Genomic DNA, 24,535 nt, shown 5'->3' with positions numbered 1-24,535 from the left:
ATGAATAATTTCTTATTATAGGTCCATGTAATATTTAAATTATGTATTTACAGTTATATGGCCTGAGACATACTTTGTATTAAAATTTATTTGACTTCCTGTATTTCTATTTGCTACATCTGGCAACGCTCCCCAAATGCTAACCAATGCCCAACCTGTGAGTGCCCTTACTGGGGCCAGACACTATTCCCCAAGCTACCGGGAACCATGGTCTGCTCCTTCTCCAGAGGAAGGAGCAGAGTCAGAGGAAGGAAGAGCCTGGCTTCACTAACAGATCCTCCTCAATCCTGTACTGCTGGCAAGTATGAGGCAAGGATTTGGAAGTTACATTAACCATTTCAAGCTACTAGGCTCAGTATTAGAAGAGACATTCATGCTTTCCACAAGTCCTAAATGATCATCAGGTGATTACTATAAACAAATGTGTCTTCTGAATCACAATGAATGATATGTCCTTACGCTGAACCGTTATCAGGCTTTAAATTGTGTGAGGTTTCTTTTTTCTTTTCTTTTCTTTTTTTTTTTTTTTTTTAACAGAGTCTGGGGTCAAATTCATTACCCTGAGATCAAGACCTGAGCTGAGCTCAAGAGTTGGACCCTTAACCAACTGAGTCACCCTGGTGTCCTCAAGGCCTCTTTTCTATACGTTTGGGAGAGGGGACTGGTAATGGCTTCCTATTCATTACCAATATTACTCACTCTTGCCATACCTTTTGGGATGGCTTGGTTGTGCTTCTGTATTAGCATGCTTCTGTATTTTTGTGATTTGATTGACGGATTGGAGCTTCCTCTCTCTGTTTTTAGATTATAAGCTCTGCTAAGGCTTATAGTAATCATATCACATTTCCTCTGTGATCCTCCCACTAAGCTAGTTTCCAATGAGCGTGGAGGAGATTGGTGACACTGAGGATGACGAGGGAGATAAAGATAGAATGTGTGTACGGATGCTATGAAGGGAAAGAAATGGGCTATGTTATCTAGCTATACAAATTTTAATTGTTTTAATGATCAGTTCTTTAAAAAACATGGCACTGGTATTCAGTGTCTTTTTTCCATTTATTAAGTCTACCTTTTGTGTTTTCCTTTGTAAATTGTGTAGCTCTATTAATATGTTCTTAGATGGCAAGCATCCACACATTTAAAATGGCAGTTCAAGTTTTATGTCTTTTAAAGAAGTTCTCAGGGTACATTAATTTTTTTGGCTTTTTATTGGAATTTCTGCAAGGCCCCATCAGCTTGTCTTCACAATTATACAGCTTTCTACCCCAGTCTGTGACTATGAGGAGAAACAAAGAAATAGCACAAATCCAGGGGCGCCTCTACAATCACACCTCTTCTTTAAGATGGTGACCTTTTCTAAAATTCTGCAGGTGGAGGCTATTTCTGCCTGGTTTGGAAATAGAATTGGCTACATTTTTATTTTTTCCCAGTTTTCACACCCCAACCCTCCCCCCAAAGAGACTTGGCTTTAGCTTTGAAAATCCATTGTTCCTTGACCAGTTGGAGGTTTCTGAGGGGTTTTTTTTGCCATGTTTTTAGAGTCGAGGTAATGTCCTTTTAAATCTTTCCAGTCACAGTATGTATTAATTATGGATAGTGACAAAGTCCAAAAATAATTCTAAGGTACTTAATGTCAATAGTAAAGGGCATATTAGAAAGAGAGAATTTCTACCCAATTACAAGTTGGTCCTTGCATTCAGGGCTCATAAAAAATGCATAGATTTTCAGAATTGAACACAGTGAAATCCAGTTAGTCTTAGAGGTGTCCTTGGGGAAATCAGTATTATTCAGTGAAGATTTTAAAATGAGGATAATATTAAACTAAAAAAGATTTATGTGGCTGAACCTTTCTGTCTCTACTCTGGTTTTCTATTCATGTGGAAGCACCTTCTATCTTGTAAGCACAAAAACAAAGATGGCCCCATTTTCCCTAGACAATGCTAATACGTTCACAAAGCTAAGGAGTCACTCAATTAAGTGAGATAATGTAAATTCATTCATTCCTGTTCACAGAGAGTTACAGATTATATTGTAAGAAATGCTTTTCATTAAAAATGTCTTTCCATTTGCTGTGGAACAGTGGCAAGTATAGATTAATCTAAACCCCAATGTATAATTGCTTATTTGTTGTCTATTTTTCACATCATTTGCCTGTTTTGTATTTCCATGATAATTTCTTTTTCTAATAAGGGGCAAATGTACTATCAGGTCTCCACAGAACCTCCCCAAACGAGCTGGCCTATAAGAGATGGCTGGATATGGGGTCCAGAGTACACAGATGGTGCCACCAGCTAGGTAATGACCAATGTTGGTGCCCTGTTCACATGGTTAAGTAGGGAAATCTTAATAATCTCCTGTTTTGACTACTCACTTTTCTATCACTTTTCAAAAGAAAGGTAGAGCTGCTCCTGTTCCAATTCATATACATGTGTGATCTGAGGCTGTTCTAGGACAAGACTCTCTTTTCACTGGGGGATGTTCATGTGGAAGCCTCTCTGTACCACCTGTCCATTCCACCTTTACACTGGCGAATAGGGGTGGGGCAGCTGGAGACACGTGCCTTTGGGCGGAGTCGGTGACACTGAGTGCTCCAGGTAGGACTCTCATGCTAAGAGTTCACACTAGCCCTGGTGGAGCGCAGAGGCAGCAGCAGGCAAGAGGACTCAGCGGGGAGGGCTCTAGGCACAGCTTCTGCCAGCTCACAACCCCAGGCTTAGTGGCCTTTTCCCTGCACTGAGGCCAGGAGATGTGGGTTCTAGCTCAGGATCTGCCACGGTTTGACTTTTACCACAGCCAAACCACCAAACTCTGTGGATCTCCCATTCTTGGTTGGTAAGGTGATATAGGGCTTTCAGCACATCGTTGCTGAAGAAATATGGCTCACCCTCTCCCCCACCACCCCAGTCATTGTTATCTGGGCAACAGAGACTATATTGTTGAGACTGAAATATCCTTTTTATGCAGAGAATATTTGTATCACAATATTCCTTTATTTGCCCAAAATGGGAATTAGAAGCAATGACAGAATCAGCTTCTCAACCTCTTTCTAAAACATCTGGTTTCTCTCCCCAGGCAACTGGTGTGAGGGGCTACCTTATGAGGAAAAGATTTCAAAGTTCACTTAACTCTCTTGATCTTTCCTTCTACAAACTACTAGGTCCGGAAGAGAGAGAACTTCCTGGAAATACAGAGGTCAAGTTACTGGGTACCAGTGTATCTGTATTCAATGTCTTTGATCCTCTAATGCCATCCCTAAAAGGTATGTAAGTAACCTTTTGATGTATCTAAGTGTAAAAACCAAGAAATTAATTTTACAGAGAAAAGATATCCTAATGATTATTAAATTCTATTTATATTATTCTAAATTTCCTGCCCCTCTGTTTATATGTTAATTTACATACACACATTTTCAGTGGAAATCAGTGAATAGATGCTATTTTGAGTTCTATTTTTCTCTTTCACTTAACTTGATACATAGAAATATGTATGAAATACACACAGTCAACATACTTGTCATTTTGAATTACAGCTTTTATTATATGCTGTCAAACTGTCTGCTGGAGTTACTGAGTCAATTTTTAATGTTGCCAAAAATATGAATACTGTATATTAGGTTCTCCATAATTTAGTGCACAATTAGGTTTTATTATTTTATTTAGTTTTGCTACTTTAATGGGTGTCTTACTACTTTTTCAGAGTATATTTATTAATACAATTTTTATATTAAGTATACACATATGTATTGGCTAGCAAAGTTAATTTTAGGAAAAGGGAGGTCTGGCTATTGAGGGAAAAAAGCAGAAGAAATTCACTCACATCCTTAGAAGAGAACCATGTTTGAACTCAAATTATGATTTCCTTTTAGATTTTACTGCTTTATCAGGATGTATGACACTTCCAGTTTAAAACTGTATGTCCATCAAACTTCTGGAAGTTTAGGACTTTGCATTTGCTGTGACTTGGTGTGTTATCTGGGCTTCCCAATGTTCTCGCTTCCTCAGTATTCACATGCTTTCTCGACCTCACATGCCTGCCAGTGTGGAGTAGGAACTCTTTAGCCTTAAGTTTTACTGGTTCAATAACCACACAGAGTATTGAATAACTTCTAATATGATGTAACAATTCAGATTTCTACAGCAATTTACAGTATGTGAGGATGTGCATGTCACAAAAATATTGCCCCAAACTGTTCCATGTTGCTATAGGTGAAAAAATAAAGTTAATTTTCACCCCAACACAGTTTACAATGTGAAGTTCCAGTAGTAATAGTGAAAGGCAAGACAAAGTATATTAGGCAAAGCTCCATTCATGCCTTCACAGTTTTGGAAGAGCTTCTGTGTCCATAGCACTACAATATGTGCAGTGGGGAAGAGAGACATGGGCTCTGCTGCCCAAGTAGCTTATTGAATGAGAAACATTGACCCAGACAGATACTGTACCACATGGACTCCAACAGGTAGCATGAGAGCAATGACAACAATGGGCTAAGAGATGTAGAAGAAGGGACAAGGTTATTTCTCCCTGGAGGGCTGTAGGAGAAACTTTCAGCTTGGTCTTAAAGGATGGTAGAACTTGAACAGACACATGGCAGCAGCATGAACAAAGGGACATGGGCAAAAGAAGGACAGTCCTGAATTTAGGGAGATGTAAAGGAACATGAATGGGTAAGTGGGTAGAAACACTGCTAAGGAAGGTTGAAGCCAGATCATGGAAGGTCATGAATGTCCAACCAAGGGCTCAGCCTTGAGTCAGTCAACTGACATGAGTCTACAGGGGGGCAATGTAACTGTGCTTCCAGAAGATTCCAGAACTGGGTAGGATGGACCAGAGAACATGGGACTGGAATCAAAGACCAATATGACAGAGATGAGAGGGAGTTTGGGCTTGAGCAAGGAGAGTAGAGAGTGAGGGATGTAGGAAAGAGAATGCGGTTGTGGAGTCATGGAATTTAATGACTACCATTACACACACTGCACGTATTAAACATTTGAATGGGATTTAGAAATAAAGTATCAGTTTCCAGTAAAAAGTTTATACTTTTTTTCTACCGATCTAACTTTTACTATTGGGATTAAAAATTGTAGGTAAAAATACCTTCTGTAACAGGCCCTTATTCTCCTTTCTAGCTTAAAGAAACGGCCTCACCCTAAAGAAAATTACATTCATCAGTTAGTATTCTACTAGCACTGCGTTCAAATTCTAAATTAAAGAGATGGAAAATCCAGTTCTATTTTTCAAATATGAAATTTATTTTCAAAACACGAGTGTTGTAAAGTGGCCTTTTGCAGAGAATTTGCAGCCCTCCTCTAGTTCTTTATATTTTAAATTGCAAGTGCTATGCTCCCACCTCTTTGGAGAGATGAAATTGATGTTCTGAGTCACTGCCAGACGTTTGCAACTAAAACTATCTACAGCAACAGCTGCTCTGGATTTCAAATTGCTCAAGCAAATGCAGAACACAGTGTGAGCTCTGGGTAATGACTTGGGAGAGAGGAAATGAACAAGACCGGGAAAGGCCTTTCGTATAATCCAAAGGCCACATATTTTTTTTGTGAGGTATTCACATATCTGATTTCTAGTCTAAGAATGGGTAGCTAACATACAAAGGGCTTACTTACCTTATTACAACCAGAACTCAACTAAATAGGAGGTTGTAAAACAAAACAAAACAAAACAAAACAAAACAAAACAAAACAAAACAAAACCCAGCCCTAAGTAAAGCAGAACCATCAGTGACTTCAGCAGAAAACTGGTGCTTACCTGAAAAATCAAGTGCACACACTCCTCTCTGGTGTTGTCCTTTCAATAGTGACAAACATTTTAGAGTTTGTGTGTCCCACACATGAATAGCAGCATCTCTTCCAACCTTAAATAATAGGATGAGTGTAATTAACCACTTATAAATCATAACAAGAATGATGCCTTAGAATCGCTTTCAGAGTTCCTTAGAGTCAAGTGCTGCCCAGACATCCACACATTTGGGGAGCAGGAAGACACTTGGAAATCATTGTTTTCAGGATAAAACTGAGTTACAAAGAGTCTAAGAGGCTTGTTCTGGGCATCAAATTGGGGGCCAGCCCAGCCTAACCTGGTACATGGCTCCCAGGCAAGGTACTTTAAAACTGTAAGTCAAACGTCCACTGTGCTTTTTGTATGAGTTCTAGATTTTTCTCTCCTGCCTTTCCAACTCCACATAAGATTCCACTTCCTGGTCAAGCAAGTCACCTGTGTGTTGTTACAGGAATAGCTTCAGAGTTCTTTCACCATCTCAAATATTTTACTCATCCCAAGAAGGCCTGGCTCTGCTTTTCCTCCCAGGAAGTGACAGTTTCATGGCCTACCTGTTGGTAAGATGGATTCTTCTTGAGGGAATACAAGCTTCTCTGACACTAATCCCCAACAACAAAATTTTAATAAAGTGGTTTTCCTCACTTAATTGTAAGGGAAAGAAGAACCTTGTTGGGTGTAGTGACTATAAAAGGGAAAATGGGACATAAAACAATGCACATAACTGGGCAGAATCCAGCCAACTGCCTCACTGGTGTCTGGAGCCCCAGTTATCCCTGGAATGGCTACTGGTGCACTGGTTTGTCAATGGTCTGCCTCACACCAATTACAGTATAGAATGTGGTGTATTAAGTATACACACATGCACTGGCTAGCAAAGTTAGCCAATATATCGGTTAAAATATAAAATAATGACTTAGGCAAAATGCATGACTTTAAGTTTTATAAAAATAACTATTCACTAGATGTTATACTAGCACTAAAAGATGGTTCATTCAATAAACACTCACTGGTTACCTAGGATATACGAAGTACTGGGTATACAGCGATGAGGAAAATATATTAAGACTGCATCCATGGAACTTACTTCAGTTTTAGCTAATCCTATTTACGGATATCATGTCAGAAGGAAATCTCTCAGAGGCTTCCCAACAGTGCTGTGTAATGTACTGGTTAATTCTTCTACTATCATGAAATGACCCAGCATTTACTGAATCCTCAGCTTATTGCCTCTTGTTTGTTTCTACCAAGTATTTCTTGAACTAGTATGTAAAGTGGATTCAAAATGAAATCCTCTTGGGCTAGACCACCATCCTAGAGGAGAACTACACACCTGCCCGGTGGCCACGTAGTCTTTCACTGGATGGATGGTCAGGCTGAGAATGTCATCATCGTGCCCCAGGTACAGCCTCTGGGAGTGTTGCTGCCTGTTGTACACAACAGCAACTGCAGCAATGTGATAGACCACTTCTCCGGTCTGCGTGTAGAACAGATTGTTTCTACAGTCGTAGCCCCTGTAACTGAAGCACAGGTCCAAGACATGCATGGTAGTTGAATGAACAGTGAATGAACAGAGCAGGAGAGGTCAGGAGGTAAAGCTAACATGTTGATATGGACATGCACAAGGAGAATCCCAGGGATCTCCATAGCTGCCTAGGACAGTCGTCTTCAACACGGGTGTGAGGGCGTCTGAGGACATGTGGCAACTCTCTAACAGGGCTAATGTGTGCTGATAATTTTAACAGAACTTGTTTCTAGATCCTCAGCTACTGTATGTGCTCTTTCTTTTTTTTTTTTTTTTATGTTTATTTATTTTTGACAGAGAGAGAGAGACAGAGCATGATTGGGGAGGGGCAGAGAGAGAGGGAAATGCAGAATCTGAAGCAGGCTTCAGGCTCTGAGCTGTCAGCACATAGCTCCACGTGGGGCTTAAACTCACAGACCGTGCGATCATGACCTGAGCCCAAGTCGGACGCTCAACCAACTGAGCCACCCAGGTGCCCCTGTATGTGCTCTTTCTTAAAACTGACCAGTCTGAGAACACATCTACGATGGGGAGCAGGTTTCCCTTCTCACCTCCCCTTTCTCAATCACCTTCCTCTCATGTTAGAAAGTCATTCCTCTTGTCCACCTGGACTTTCACTGTGGTGTATTACCCTGGGGCATCGAACCATCCAGGGACACCAAAACAAACTCAAGTGTGGATGTTGAAAGTGAATAATTCCAACAACTAGGTATGAAATTTTTCTGTAAGTCAAGTCATTTCCAATTCTTTGCTTTTAACAAAATTGAAGAGTGATTTGATTGAATTGACTGGCGGCAGATTAAACTATATTATTGTGTGATGTATCAAAATCATGAAATAGATCATCTGTATTGCAAGAAAAATTTAAATTGAGTAACATTGCTATGATAAAGTTGCTTCCATTCTCTTTTACTTATTCATGTGAATAAACTCTCTCTGTGCTTATAACTATTAAAAAATGAAAAATGGGAATAGAACCAATGCTAAACTCTGTCACAACCTAGCAATAATACACACACACACACACACACACACACACGCATATCTGAACTCAGTGAAAAAATAATCTTAATTTTTTTCCAATAAAATTTTTAGAATTTACTTATTAGAATCTGTACTATATTTATGTTGGTCTGATAAACTTTGTAATACTAATAGTTGTAACAAGAATTCAATCCAGAAAAAAATTAACACTCATAGCATCAATGTTCAATAGAAATATTATGCAAGCCATGTGGGTAAGTGAAAACTTTCTATTGTCATATTAAAAAAAGATAAAGACAAACAGATGAAAAATTTTAAGAACTTTTAACCCATTATGTCTAAAATATTATCATGCAATCAATAGAAAACATTTAATGAAATCTCTTTCTTTCTTTTTTCATGCTAAGTCTTCGAAATCCAGTGTGCATTTTACACGTACAACACGTGTGCATTCAGACTAGCCACATTTCAAGCACTCAGTGGCTTTCAGTGGCTAGTGGGCACCATACTAGATAACACGAGTTAGAGACTTAGGATTGCAGGGAATTAAATTTAAACTGCACTTATATACATTTCTTCCCTTGCAGAAGGTATGATAGGGTGATCAACAAAAGGCTTTCAAGCATAAAAATATTACATTAGTGTACTATTCATGTAATATTCTATGGGAGAAGTGGAACAGAAATATGAGCTCATGTATTTTTAAAATTGATGATGGTGAGAAACAAATATCAATGACATTTAGGTTCCAACTGATCCACGTAAATGAATGATGTATTAATAAAACACTAGATGTTATATTCTTCACAATCATTTAACCTTATGTTGAAAAAAAAATTTTTTTAGTTTTTTAATGTTTATTTATTTTTGAAGGGGAGAGAGATAGAGAGAGAGAGAGAGCATGAGCCAGGAAGGGGCAAAGAGGGAGACACCGAATCCAAAGCAAGCTCTGAGCTGTCAGCACTGAACCCAATGTGGGGCTCAAACTTATGAACTGTGAGATCATGACCTGGGATGGAGTTGGGACAGTCAACCAACTGAGCCACGCAGGTGCCCCCAAAAATTTTAGATGTCAACCTCAAGGATGATAGTTTGTGTATGATATGATTTTCAAAATTCAAAATTATTTTGGGTATATGTGAGCAAAATTGTTTAAAGAAAATACTGTCCGAGTGGAGCCAGCTAAATAGAACAGGAGATATGGGAATAATGGGAGCAGCAATGGCAGAGACAATGGAGCATGATAACAATGGGCCACAGAAACATACCCATCATGGAAGTCACTGAAGCAGGAAACATCTAGATACACACAGTTATGGCCAGAGAACATCAACTAAGAATACTGGACAGATAATCATGGTTAAAATATTAAGTTCAGGTAAGTACACACTGGAGAGAAGAGCCAGCCTGAAGTGGGTCAGCACCAAGAAGAGAGGACCCCACTGCTTTGCTGATAAGGCTGGTGACAGGCACCCACCCGTGTATGAACTGGAGTTTCAAGCTGTCCTCAGGAGCCTTTTCTCTTTTGAGGAAGGGCACTGCATGGTTTTTCTCTTTACTTTGTTGCTTTAGCTGAGGTAGATCTTCTTTGTAAACCTTAAAGCATAGCAGAAACATTTAGTTGAGACTCTTCAGGTTTCAAAATTATTAATATCTTGGCATTCTCAGGAGGTCTTTAACTGTAGGAAATCAAGTTTTTAAGAACATGAGAAGCTAAAAATGGTCACAAGAGACAAAGTAGGTCATTATATAATGATAAAGGGGTCAAATTCATCAAGAAGGTATGAGTTTTAAATATGCACCCAACATCAGAGCACCTCAATACATAAAGCACATACTAACAGAACTAAAAGGAGAAATAAACATCAATGTGTAATAGTCGGGAAGAGTCACTCTGAATAATGGATAGATGATCCAGACAAAGAATCAATAAGGAAACAGCAGATGAAGAACACTGCAGACCAAGTAACCTAGCAGACATAACCAGAACATTCCATGTCTCAGTAGCAACATACACATTCTTCTCAGGATGCCTCATATGTTAGGCCACAAAACATGTCTCAATAAATTGAAAAATATAGAAATCATATCAAGTATATTTTCTGGACACTGTGGTATGAAAGTAAAATCAGTAACAGGAAGAAAGCTGGAAAATTCTTAAGTATGTGGAAATTAAACCACACACTTTTGAACAACCAGTGGATCAAAGAAGAACATAGAAACATAGAAAATATCTTGAAACAAAAGAAAATGGAAACAATGTAACAAAACTTATGGGCTACAGCAAAAGCAGTTCCAAGAGCAAAGTGTGTAGCTATATAAACATATGTTAAGGAAAAAAAAACCTCTCTGATAAACAACGGAACAATATACCTCAAGGAACAAGAAAAAGAATACATTAAACCCAAAGTTACCAGAAGGAAGGAAATAATAAACATTAGAGTAGAGGGGTGCCTGGGTGGCTCAGTCAGTTTAGTGACGGCTTCGGCTCAGGTCATGATCTCCTCATTCATGGCTTGTGGGTTTGAGCCTAGCGTTGGGCTCTGTGCTGACAGCTCAGATCCTGGAGCCTCTTCAAATTCTGTGTCTCCCTCTCTCTCTGCCCCTCCCCAACTTGCATTCTGTCCTATCTCTCAAAAAATAAATAAACATCAAAAAAAAATTTTTAAACCATTAGAAATAAATGAAATAGATAATAGAAAACAGACAAAAGAAAAGACAAACAAGAGTGGCTTCTTTGAAAAGATAAACCGAACTGAATACCTAAGACATGAGACTGCATTTTACTTCCTAATGAACAAAACTAACTGGAAATATCTTTTAAATCACTGGGGTTCAAGATTTTAAGTTTAAATAATACATATTCAGAAAATATGGTATTAATTTTCTGGTAAATAAGAAAGGAAATTACTTGATAAAAATCAATAAAATATTTTGTTATAATTTTTTCTAAGGTGAGAAATCTCTTGATGATTCATTTGCAAAACACAGACCTCATGAATCATGGTGATCACTCTCTGGAATTATCTTCAGTCATAATCTTATGCATCTTGACAGATTAGACTCTGAGATTTAGAGCAAAGTTTGGTCTAACCTAGGACCTAAAACGTGCTGCTGATTCAGAGAACATTTCCTACAATTTAAATGTAGATAAAAAATTAGTCTGTTTCGCTACCATGTATATATGCCCTACTATCAACAGATATCAATTTAACACATTCAAAATGAAGTACAATCTATTAGTAATGGCTCATCTTCATAGGGAAATTTTCATTTGATAAAGCTATGTAACTAGAAAGATGATACATTATAATTAAGTCTGTTTTAGATTTAATAAAAAGTTTTAAAAAAAAGGATTCAGAAGATACCTTATTATTGCTCTGCCGACTGCAGATACAATGAACTAAGCTTGTAAAATCTAAAGCTAATTATCCATCTGAGTCCATGATGCTTTCTTCAGCTCATCAACTCCTCAAGAGCACTGAATTCTGGTCTTGGCATTTCTACAGGTTATTGGAACAAGTCTCATAAACTCTGTGGACCTAAGATTCTTATTTGTAGAACAGAATAAAACTTTCTGCTCAGGAGTAATTCAAGAACAAAAAATAATGTAAATCAAGTAATATAGACGAAAGCTTCAGAAACTAAGATACCAGGGAGAATATATAAATCCTAGGCATGGATTTCAGTATAGTCAAATCTTTTCATTCTTTGACTAACACCTTTTATTACATAAAAAAATCCCAACTAAGATATTGCTTTTCTTTTTTTCCTAAATTTTATGTTCACTTTGCTTAAATTCCATGTCCCCTGGATATGAGGGCATAACATTATTCACTGTGTATATATTTCTACGTTAATTTCTTTTCAATCCTCATCTTTAGTTTTGTTGCATAATTCATTGTATCAACACATGGTCAAGCTGACTTAGTCATGAAGTTGACCCAAACCATCAGTCAGACTGCCTCTAATTTTTCAAACACTAAATCAATGAGTGATAATTATCATCTGGAAAGTTTCAGTGCTTACGCAGTGGCAAAGCCAAGCAATATGCAGAATGTATGCTTTGGAGAGAAGCCCAGATCCTCATTCTTATCTCAATACTACGGGTGAGGTGGACGTGGGCAAAATAGTTAACATCTCAGGGTTATTGTGAGGTTGGATTTGGTGTATATAAAGAGCAGGATCCGGCCCTGTAGAGACAGGTCATACACAGCAGCTGCCACAGGCCTATATGGTAAGTCTCCATGGGCAACAGTGACATTTGCTATGACTGAAACCGGAAATCTTACTCCATGTTCACTGACAGAGTCTGCTTCACATACTTTCATGATATGACAAGAAAGAAAATAGAACACCTTCAGTTACCAACCATAAAAAAGGTGAGATGTCTCCAGATTCCTATGAAGGAATGTTCTCTTTAACACTCACTGTTCACCACTAAAATGAAATGTCTACTTTAAAAAAACTAGGACCCAATTTTTTTGAAATTGTGTCACTTTTCTACTAGCGATAATTTCGGACTGGAGAGATCATACGTATTGTATTTGGGTTTTAACTTCAATTAAATGGATAACGGTATACGGAAGTTGAGAGAGAAACCAGGACGCTAGTTATCTTGAAAACTACCATGGCTTTAAAGCTACCAATTCTGTAAAGAAAACATGCTTTAAAATTTTATTATTTATTTATTTATATTTAGAGAGAGAGTGTGTGCATGAATGAGGGAGGGGCAGAGTAAGAGGGAGAGCAAGAGAATCCCAAGCGGGCTCCACACTGTCAGTGCACAGAGCCCTACATAGGGCTCTAACTCATGAACCATGTGATTATGACCTGGGCCAAAACCAAGAGATGGATGCCTAACCAACTGAGCCACCCAGGCACCCCAGAAAACATATGCTTTCAGATCTGCTAAGAAAATTAAGAATCCTTTAGCTTACTTGCACATTTTTCTGCAAAAAAATATTTTAAGTTTTAGGCGCTCGAAAGGCAGAAAACTCTGTCATGGGTTCAATTTAAAAATTTGGTACTACTTTCCACTAAAAAAATTTTTTTTAATAATGTGAATGGGTAAATGCCTTATTTTCAATCTGTGCTTAAAGACAAGAAGTAGGTAATTTTCCTTATTCTTGTCTGGATTCTCTTCTGCTCTAGTACCAGTCATTTTTAGTGCAACATCCAAATCCAGTGAGATCGACATTCTGGGCTGTAAGGCATTTGTTAGGAGGCCCTCTGCTTACTGACCTGGCGATCATAATTGATTTGAGTTTCTTGCTCAATATCAGAGTCCAACTCTGGCACATCAGATAAATCCGAATCAGACTCTTCACTGTAAGAATCAGTGCCACCTTCTGCAGAAACACAACCCGTGAGAAACAAGCAAAAGTTCTGAGACCCAAAATAGCTTATACATTTATTTAAAATATTTTCTTTCTTCTAGCAAAGTAAATTAAAAAAATCAATATAGCTTAGTTTTCCTTTGATGTAGGTTCTTAAAACGTCTCCCCGCCCCCCCCCCCCCCCATCCCTTCCATCTTTTGGTTAAGTTCAGCACATCATCTCACCCCTTACAGTAGCGTTAACAGACCTGGGCAATTCTCCCCCACCCCTCCCCAGCAGACAGAACTCATTGCCACACTTCTGTAACAAATCTTTGTGTTTTAAATCTTGCTTTGAAAAGGGCCAGAGAGAGAGAGAGAGAGAGAGAGAATGAAAGAACGAAAGAACGAAAGAACAAAAGAAAGAAAGAAAGAAAGAAAGAAAGAAAGAAAGAAAGAAAGAAAGAAAGGGAAAGAACGAAACAGAGAGAGAGAGAAAGAAAAGGCAAGGCCAGGGGAACGTTTTACCAAAATGAAGGCTGAAATAAAGGGAAATCTAACCACTTAGTTCTTAGCCTTTGCCACATCTACCAAATGGCAGTAATTGCCAGGGTCAAAACCCCTGCAGAAACTGTCCCAATGAAAACATTTCCTCACATGGTTTCAAATTTTATTACCTGATTACTCCTGCTGGCATGACAGTAAATTAAAAGACTACACATCCAGTGAACTGGAAGACTTCAGTCCCAACTGTGGACCATTCTTTGAACTTCACTCTGGAGCCAACTCCTAAGGTCACTCTGTCCCTCTGTCCCCCTGCAGCCTGAGTAGACCCACCACAGTTATAGTTGTCCTAAGGAGGCTGAGGTAGATTTGTTCCTGACATTCTCAAAGGCTAATTCTTCATGTAAACCTTTGATCTTCAACTGGCATCTGGTATAAACAAAATCTTTTGAAGGAAATTAACCAACTAATTCACATATAACTCAAAAGTTTTGTTTTTACTTTTAATTTTAAATTTTATTATAGGGATGAATTTTTCAAAAATTGCTTTAACTCTTTATGTCCAGGAGAGATGTTAGAACATTCTTTGAAATTTTTATTGACAAAAAAAAAAAAAAAAAGCTTGAAAAATTATAATTGGTTTTACCCTGGGGTGCAGTTTCCAGCAGACCGTTGCTGACACCTTCTGGAATAAATCTCCACTGGAAAACTGAGTGGTCAGCCCCTCCTGTGCTCAATACCCACTGAAAGTCATGGGACCAGCGGACATTTGTGACATGTGCAGAATGGCCCACATACTTTCTAAATTTGGCTCCTGAAAAGATATTTTGAAGAGATTAGCAACGCAAAAAATACAATTCATTGATTAAAATACTACATTCTGATTCATGCTGAAAAGTGAAATCTTTAAATACATTAGAAAATATAATTTTCAGTACTATATATCTTAACAAGCAAAGCCTCCAAAAATTATCTCAATTATTCCAGTATGGATTAAGCTAAAAATGGCCTTAAAATTTAAGTCCTGCAGCTGAAGACACATCTGAACCTTTTCCAGATAATGCCTACTGCTTCACTGATTCTGCAACTAAAATGCTTAAGAATGATTATCTTACACATTCTTATTTAAATACAAGATAAGACAGGTGGTCCTTTGCAATAGGGAAACAGAGAATCATTCTGTGGGAAAAAAAAAAAAAGTCAAATTACTGTTCAGGGTCATGTGGATGTAGAGCTGGAAGAATTAAAGTTGGTTCCCTGATTGCTTTACTTAGTAAACACTATCCCCAAGGTCATGAATGCAGAAGAAAAGCTATTTGCACTTATGGTTGTAGCTGAACTACTGCAGTAAAGTATCCAGTATGTAGTTGGTACACAGCAGCATGAAGGAAGTCAGGGAAGTAAGCAGGGTCCATGCTATCGTGTGGAGGCCTCATACTCCAAAGGCTACGGGAGATTTCAGGGGCCGGCAATCCTCCTTCAGAAATCATTCTACCTATTGCAGGCCCTCTAATGGAGCCTCTTTAATGGGGGAGAAAGCCACCTGTTCAACTAAAACATGTTTAAAATTCAAATACCCATTAGAGAGGTAATGATTGAAAGTTATATGAAGGTGGGGCGCCTGGGTGGCTCAGTCGATAAAGTGTCCAACTTCAGCTCAGGTCATGATCTCACAGCTTGTGAGTTTGAGCCCTGAGTCAGGCTCTGTGCTGACAGGTCAGAGCCTGGAGCCTGCTTTGGATTCTGTCTCTCTCTCTCTCTCTCTCTCTCTCTCTCTCAAAAATAAATAAACATTAAAAAATATTAAAAAAATAAAGTTATATGAAGGTGAAAATGACCATGCTATTTAAAATATACCACCAAGCTGCCCGATTTGAGCGCTCCTGCTACTGTTTGCTTTTGTTTCCTTCATTGCCTTTCTCACCAGATGTGTTTACATTTTGTTTATTGACTGTGTCCCCTCAGTAGAACAAAAGCTCCATGAGGACAGGGATTTGTGCTTGTTTTACTCACTGATGTATCTCCAGCCTCTAGAATAGCACGTAACAAATATTTATTGAATACATGAAAACCACATCCATCTCTTCCCAGGCTTTCCTCAGGACGTGTCACTTTTTAAGGCCTCTCTTTATTCTCTGAACCACAGGGAAGGCTCTTATCTCTCTGCTGGTCCTCTCTCCCACGGCTTTACGTACTGTCAATATGCCCTCAATTGCTGAACATTCATTTTTCAGCTCTCAATTCTCCCTGGACTGCAGATGGCCTGTGTGCCATGTCTACTTGGATATCTAACAGGCGCCTCAAACTTATCATGGACAGCACAGACCAAGGAGTGCCCCTTACCCTTCTCTCTTATCCCCATGTCTTTCTCTCTCTCTCTCTCTCTCACACACACACACCTTTTTCCTTGCTCATTTTCCCATCTTCATAAGTGGTGTCATCATCCACCCCCACTGTTCACGCCCAAAACTCATCCTTGGCTCTTTGCCTCTATTCCCACATCCAAATCCATCAGCAATACCTTCATCTCTACCTTGACACTGTTTCCTAACCTCATGCACCTGTATTCACATCTGTTCCTAATACCTTTGTCCAAGCCACAAAATCTCTCACCTGGACTTATGTGAAAATCTCTCTACTTGGAGCCTTCACTTCCCTAATTCATCCTACATGCTATCAAAGTGGTCTTTTAACAACTTAGATGGGTCATGTCGCTCCTCCATTTTAAATCTTCAATAGTTTCCTACCACACTGAAAAGAAGACCCAAATTTTTCACAATGGCTACAAGGCCTTTGTGACATAGTCCCCACTGCCCTCTGCAGCCTCTGAGTACACAATGCTCCCCTCATTCACCATGCTGTGGCCACCTTGACCTTTCTGTTTCTGTACTGCCTCAAGCTCATTCAAGCTCTACTGGAGGCCAATGCTTTTTCCTTCAAGGCCCAGACCTTATGCAACTCATGTCTTACAACATCCAGGACATTTTTCTTGGGAGTTCTTCAAGGAGTGTGTGTGTGTGTGTGTGTGTGTGTGTGTGTGTGTGCATGTGCACGTTTGTGTGAAGGATTAATGGGGCAGCAGCACAGAGGTAAAACAGGATCCTCAGCCTTGAGCCTTCCTTTGGAGAAGGGGTGGTAAGACACGGCAAATGTCAATGAGCTAGGCTTTGGATTTTTACCTCATGGAAGTGTCTGTGCGATGATGGTTAAACAGAATGTAGTCTAAGCGACACCAGGGAAAATGATCAGGATTGATACTAGTTATATGAAAAGATTTGAAAACTGTCAAAACGAAATGAGAAAAATTGGTTTGACCATGTAAAAATAATAACCATTGTAGTCATTTTCATTAACTGCAGAACATTTACATCTCAATACTATGCAGCAGAATCCTATACACAAGTAATTGTAAATGTGTCAATGAACTTGGTTGAGAGTTTGATTTAATCACAGAGAACTATAATATTTGCTCAGTCTCTACACTTCTCATGGTCACTAGCCCCTTCTCATATTTGGCTGTTTACAGGTTCAAAAGTTGGGGGACTACCCACCACTGATACCCTGGGCTACAGGGAGACAAGAGCCACCAATTGTCACCATTCCCTTCAACAATCCCCCTTTAGAAACTTCCCTGCCAGTAGTTCTGGCACAGAAAGGCCACAAAAGCCTGAATGGCTCTGAGACAAATTGCAAGATTTATAAACCACTTGCCATGAAGAGTAGAACAAGTAAATTTGCTATGAGAATACGAATAGTTCCACAGATTGCTGAGGTGGGTTTTATTATTCCCATGATACCATCACTCAGCAGTCAACCTCCCCTTACTCTGCAGGTGTCTCCTGGTTTCCATTATCCTCAGGGTCAGTTTACCCATCAGGGGGTCTTGTTTGGACAGGCAGCACTATTCATCGCCTCCCACCCCCCTTCCCCCATTCTTATCAATACATTCAGGATCTCCATTTCTAGACCCAAAGCCACTCTACAAGGCTTGGGAATACGCAGGAAATAACAATTCTGGGTGAGTTACCTTCTTTCCTAGTCTTCACATGTGAGGCCAACAGTATTGTTTCTGGCATCAGGGATGTATGTTTCTTCTCAGTTCCCAGACCGGTTGCCTAACTCACGTTCTGCAAGTACATTACTCAATCCAACAGGACACACCCTATTACTCAAAAAGCCCGTTAGGGAGAGGAGAGTGTGAATTAGGCACGGGAGGTAATTTTGTGCCTCAAGCATTTTAAACTGATGGCCATGCTGTCAAGTGTAAATGATGGTTTGCTATGCGTTTTATGTTCAATTCTCTACCATAACTGTTGCTGCTTCAAAACTGCCAGTTAGCCGAAAATGACTTTCTGATTACATTTTCCATCCCTTCCCTTTCTTAATTTAAAAATTGTTCAAGTGAATGAATTTTCAAGCAATAACACGTCCCTGATGATTACTTTCCAAACATCTGATTTTCAGGGTGCTAGTGGGGAGTCTCAGAAAAGCCTGTGTATGGGCTTTGTCTAAACTTTTTAAGGAAGAAGAAGACAGGGTCATTACATGGTTAACTCAGTCACATTCCACAAAGTCTAAAGGTGCAACAAAAATTAAAGTAACAACATTTTAACAACAGTAAGACAAAACAACAAAATGTGAGAGGAGGAAGAGTTCTTTTGAACCAATCTTCACTCTCAAAAATTTCACCAGTTATGTAAATTGGGTTTGCAAAATAAGCACTACAACAAGCGGTCCACGAATTGTGTTATCACCAGAGTATTCAGTTTTAGATTTTATCTAAAAAGATTTTGCTTTGCTTTCCATGTGTAAGCACAATTAGCAGTGAAGCCTAAGAGAATTTTAATTACAATATTTTAATGTAATGTGATTTAAATTATGAGTATTTATTCACATAAATAAAAACAAAACAAACTATGATTTGGTTAAAATGTAAAACATGAAGCTTATGAATTACAAACTGGTTAGTAATAACTGTGAACAAATTCTGCCTTAAATTAGTAATTTTAGAATATCAAATAGTCTGGTTTACACTGTGTATACCTTCTAGATTAAATATTTATTCAATGAAATATCTCTTTTGGCCTTACCTTTCTTGAGACAAGGAAATTTAAACAATTTAACCAGTCCAAAATCATCTCCAGACACCAGCACTGAGCTGTTGTAATTTGCATCCACCGAATTGATATCAGTGATGTCGGTGTATTTAGGCCAAATTCCACTCACTTCAGGGCCTTTCACACATGTCCAGGAGGCCCAGGGAATCCCTTTGATTTCTTCTTTACTTGTTAAAGGCTTCCCAGCTGAAAATAATCAATACATGGCAACATAATGTTACATTTAAATAAAAAGCATATTCTGGGGTGCCTGGGTGGCTCAGTCGGTTGGGCATCCGACTTCGGCTCAGGTCATGATCTCGCAGTCCGTGAGTTCGAGCCCCGCATAGGGCTCTGTGCTCAGAGCCTGCAGCCTGTTTCAGATTCTGTGTCTCCCTCTCTCTCTGACCCTCCCCCATTCATGCTCTGTCTCTCTCTGTCTCAAAAATAAATAAATGTAAAAAAAAAAATTAAAAAATAAATAAATAAAAAGCATATTCCAATTTGTTTTATTCCTTTTCCATATAGAGGTCTATATGGAGGGTTTTTTAAAAAAAAAAAAAAACTTCCATAAATCAAGGAAACTGTAGATTCTAATCTCTTTACCAAATTTATGATTTTTTTTTCTTCCAGCAGGGTCTAAAGAAAGTGTATGATCAAAACTCAGATACGGAGACAAGAAAGAAAATGATCACTGTACTCAATGTAATATCTGAAACTACTATACAGCTGGTATGCTTTGATTATTGAAAGTCATATTGACTTTTATGCAATCGTATGTTATCACATTTAGTCACCAACATTTTGCCTGATTTCTAAGAAGTTTATTCTGGACTTCTACCTTTCATAATTCAAGGAAACATAGAAGTGATTTTTTAAAATTTAGGCTCAAAAAATTAGTATAAAAAGTTAATGGATTTTAAATTTAAAAGCATTAGACAATGAAAACTGTAAGTGGTTGGGGAAAATAGCCTTGACAGTGTGCTAGATATGTTCTCAAATGTGTGGCAACTCCCGGCTTGTACCAAAAGCAGGTGAGGGATGTCCCCAGAGGGCATGCAAAGGCAGAACCACACTGATACAGAAATGCTTGGGAAAATGTCCAGCCATACACAGTTTTAAAATTCAAAATCAAGACAATTTAGTGTACCACCTCAGAGTTTCTTCTTCAAAAATAAATATTTTCAAATAAAGAATCATCTGTGAGAGTAGGTGCTCTTATGCATTACTGGTGCACTGCCAAACTGGCATGCAGAAATTCTGGACTGGAACAGCATGACATAAAAATTCATTAAGATGACCATAAAATGAGAGAGTTGACAGAACATAGTCCTTGACCCAGCATTCCCCCTTTGGAGAATATCGTCCAAGGAAGTGACTCAGAAGAGAAAATCCCACCTGTACCAAGATATTTCGAGATGCACGGTCTGTACCAGCAAAGAAACAGGAAATAAGCCTAAATGCTCACTAACGGGAGAATGAGGTAGCAAATTGTGATGTTATCACTAAGAGGATTTTACTTTGTTATTGCAGGTGAGAAATGTGTATCCCTTAATTTTTCACATACAGAAAATACATATGAAATAATTTCAAGCAAAGAAAGTAGACACACAGAAATATGTTCCTAGTAATGGTGTGCTAATGATTTGACAGGGCAGAGAACTCTAAAAAGCTGAAGTTACATTAGATGGTGTATATTATTTTACATATAAATTAATTATTCAATAAAAATTTTAAGATGAAATATAATTACTTGAGGACAAGATTCATGTCAAATATTATACTTTTCCACTTACATTAAAAAATCATTAGTCACAGATTACAATACAGAAACTTGTCTTTTATTTCTACCATTTTAGTATTACAAACTAAATGTTACTGAATGTTATCGAAGTCTGATGAATCTCTTCTAAAAGAGACAGCGGAGGTCACAAATAGAAATTGTGTTTTTTAAATCCTAATTAGCATATTTCACCAAATAATACCTTAAGGGCTTCCAACTATGAAGAACACAGATTTTGGAATAAAATCATCATAGTAAATTAGGACGGTGATCCTCAAATATTTAGCGTTTTTTTTAGTATTTTTCTAGGCTATTTTTCCTTTCACTTATCTTTAGGCATTCTTTTAATTTCTAAGTATATATCTTTTGCCCATTATAACCATTTCAAGTATTTACATCCAGTCTGCACCTCATGTTTTCATGATCTCTTTCACTGTGCAGTATTTTTTAAAATTTTAACGTGTTCCAATTTAGTTATCTTTTCTTTGGGAGTGTGAGATTTGGGGGGTCGTGTTTCTGAAAACATTCCTTGCCCTGAGGTCATGATGACATTCTCATACATTTGCTGACTCTGGTTCGAAGTTTTGATTTTCACCACCATCCAGGGCCTGCGTGACTCACATGGCATCTTGTAGAACAGGCGTTCTCCCGCGCCGTCATTGGTCTGCAAGTATTTGCTATCCAAAGACCAGTCAATGTGTGTGATGAAACTAAGCGACTTGCTGCATTCTCCAATTTTCTTATACCGCTGGGCAACGGCATACACGTCCACTGGGCCATCATTGGATCCCACCGCGAGGTAAGAGCCATCTGGAGAAAATTTCATTTCATGAATGACTTCTTTTCGATCTTTGATATGAACCACTTCTGTCATATCTCTATAAGAATAAAAACCAGCAATAAAAAGTGATAAGCAGCAAATCTAGAAATAGGAACCCCAAGCCATGTTTTAAAATTTGTATGTCAGAGAAAAAAATGTTTCAAAAGAGAGAGAACACGTGTAAGAATTAAAGGAATAACTTTTGGGGAAAAATATAAAACTACTTAGTTTCTGGCCAAGTTAGGCAAAATTAACCAACATTTTAAATACTATCTGGGCTTCCAAAGTAAAAACAAAACAAAACAAAATTTAATGAAATGCATATTTGCTTTCATGTTTAATTGTTATTTTCCCCTAAAACTTTGTGCTTCAAAAATTTGGGGTTTGTAAAATTGTTTTCAAAACATGCCCTGGAGAAAGGTAAACGTCCACCAAGGGTAGCATAAACATCAACCATCTTTTTTATACTTTAAGATCAAGTAACCAGTGGCTGTGAAGCTTGATGCCTACTGTTGCAAAAAAGAGCAAGTCCAAAAAGCATAAGAGGAAAATTTCTTTTTAAATATTAAATTCTTATTTCATTATTTAATTGTTACCAGGAAAGGTCAACAATGCATACGTCATGTCACTGGAATATTTTGTATCCTTTCCGATCAGGTTCTGGTAAGAAATGCTGCCTGCATTTGAAAGCTGCCACCATGAGACAGAATTGTGGCTAGCAGTCTCCTAGGCCAGCACCGAAGACTTCACCCACTGCCAACAAAATCAGTGCATAAATGATGGCAAATATGTGCTTCTATGTGGTAATTCCCCTCACCAGCTATCACTTATTAATAGCAATATATTATATAATATAATGTTTACTATAATGTCATCAAATAGGTTTTATGGATTTTTGTTTGTTTTGGCTTGGGAAACCCATCAAAAAGAAAAGAAAATCTGGTAACTGGCCATCTTTCCATACCATCACTAAGCAGAGAAAGAAAACGTTGCCCATAACCCAGCACTAAGTTATGTGTGGTTGGTAAGGAGAATTTAGTGTAATAAACTGTGCCAAGATCATTTTTCAAACCTATATAGAATTTTCTATGTGCAAAACATGCAGCATCTAATTTACAGCTGCATTTTCTTTCTGTAATCACAAATTGTAGAAGCCATAAAAAACAACCAGTGTTATTTAGAGAAATTACAAGTGTGGGTCATAATTTTTGTCCAGTAAATATAGCGTGTTAATAAATATGAAATATTCCATTTTATTTTTCATTATAGGTGGAAGAAATTTTTACTCAAGCTCACCTCTAAAAATCTGGTACTGCTAGAGACTGCTTTCTCATTTCTTTCTCTTTTCTTGGTTTCCTATAAGCCCAAACCCCCTTGGGACCAGATGAGCTTAGGAGTTCATTATTCAGTGGATTTTAGAAAGGTTCATATACAATATATTATGTAATACCCTCCACAGGAGCTAGGGCAACACCCCGTATTAAAAACATTAATATTTTTGTAGCGAATCACATTATAGAGAATTATTCCTACGAGGAGATTAATAGGCAATAAACAGTCTCAGATCAGTTCATTGGGTCAAGACATGCTGTCAAAGAAGTTGCCAAAGAACGGTGGATTTTCAGAGTGTTTGGATTTGGGAATTACAGATCGGTGACTGAGTCTAGAATGTTCCTACTTGAAAGAATAAATGCATTTCTCCTAAAGTCCAGGCATACATTGTGACCAGGAGAACTAGTTTAACACAAGAGCATTTCTGATATCATTTTCTCTAGCAGCACGTGCCTGACTCGGAGAACAATGAAAGAGCCGTCCTTCATGCCCAGGGCCAGCTGAGATCCATCCGGGCTGAAGGCCACACTGCGAACTGCTTCCTCCATGTTACAGCGGGCGATCAAGGCATGGTCAGCCAGGCTCCACAGCCTAAGCACAAGGACAAAGTAAAAACAAAACCAGTTTCTCAGCCATCGGCCAGCCCTAGGCTGGAAGGCTGTTCACCACTCTGATGATGATGACAACACAGGACGCACTAATTTCATACTAGTGTCCTTCCTCACGGCATGTCTGGCAATCTAAGAAGGTGTTTAGATTATCATTGGGTCATTTGCACCATTTGAAATCCCCAGAAAGAACTCTAAGACCAGAAAACCATTTCCAAAGATTTTGAGATTAATCAAGTAAGGACATTTTAAACACTACTTCACACAACATCTTGCTATTCTCTTTGGAAATTAAACATTGTTCTTTATTTATACCAAGAATTGTTAATAACGTTCAGAGAAAAAGAAATACTACTAGCTGTTATTATTGTTAGTTTGTTTAAAATAATATGAGTGTCCTTCTAATAACTGTGTTATTTAAGTGCAGATAAATGGAAACACACATTACATTTATTGGCCTCCCTGGCAAGAAAGAGTATCTGTCTACAGTCACCTGCTGTCATGCTTCACAAGGCCTCTGGGTGTCCCACTGCAGATAGATCCACCCTCCCTGGTTGAGGCAGATACTTTAAGTGCCCCTGGCTGATGGGCACAGCTACTGCTGGAGAAATGGAGGTCAAGGGGCACGTGCCCCTAACACAGTTTGCTGCAGCTCCTGGAACACCTAATCCAGGCACTTCAGACTGAGTGAACGTGGACTAGGTATTTGAAGATGCAAATAAGCATTTAAATGTCAGTTGTGATTGGGTAACTGACCTCTATCTGTTAGTACTCTTAA

The 24,535-nt window shown here is 38.4% G+C and overlaps 1 protein-coding gene across 1 annotated transcript in view; it reads right to left on the bottom strand.

The window, feature by feature from the left end:
- The window catches only part of EML6 (EMAP like 6), a 277,088-nt gene that overhangs the window by 88,566 nt on the left and 163,987 nt on the right, over window positions 1–24,535 (bottom strand). The window contains exons 8-15 of the mRNA XM_042932287.1: window positions 23,603–23,740; window positions 21,619–21,875; window positions 19,209–19,421; window positions 14,765–14,932; window positions 13,541–13,647; window positions 9,774–9,892; window positions 7,121–7,307; window positions 5,761–5,866 (exon numbers count right to left, since the gene is read on the bottom strand). Coding sequence (XP_042788221.1) covers window positions 5,761–5,866; window positions 7,121–7,307; window positions 9,774–9,892; window positions 13,541–13,647; window positions 14,765–14,932; window positions 19,209–19,421; window positions 21,619–21,875; window positions 23,603–23,740 — 1,295 coding nt within the window. The remainder of the gene's footprint in view (window positions 1–5,760; window positions 5,867–7,120; window positions 7,308–9,773; window positions 9,893–13,540; window positions 13,648–14,764; window positions 14,933–19,208; window positions 19,422–21,618; window positions 21,876–23,602; window positions 23,741–24,535) is intronic.

Source organism: Panthera leo, chromosome A3 (genome assembly GCF_018350215.1).
Source record: "Panthera leo isolate Ple1 chromosome A3, P.leo_Ple1_pat1.1, whole genome shotgun sequence".
NCBI lineage: Eukaryota > Metazoa > Chordata > Mammalia > Carnivora > Felidae > Panthera > Panthera leo.
Note: the sequence above shows the minus strand (reverse complement) of the source record. Positions and strands in the feature narration are given on the sequence as shown.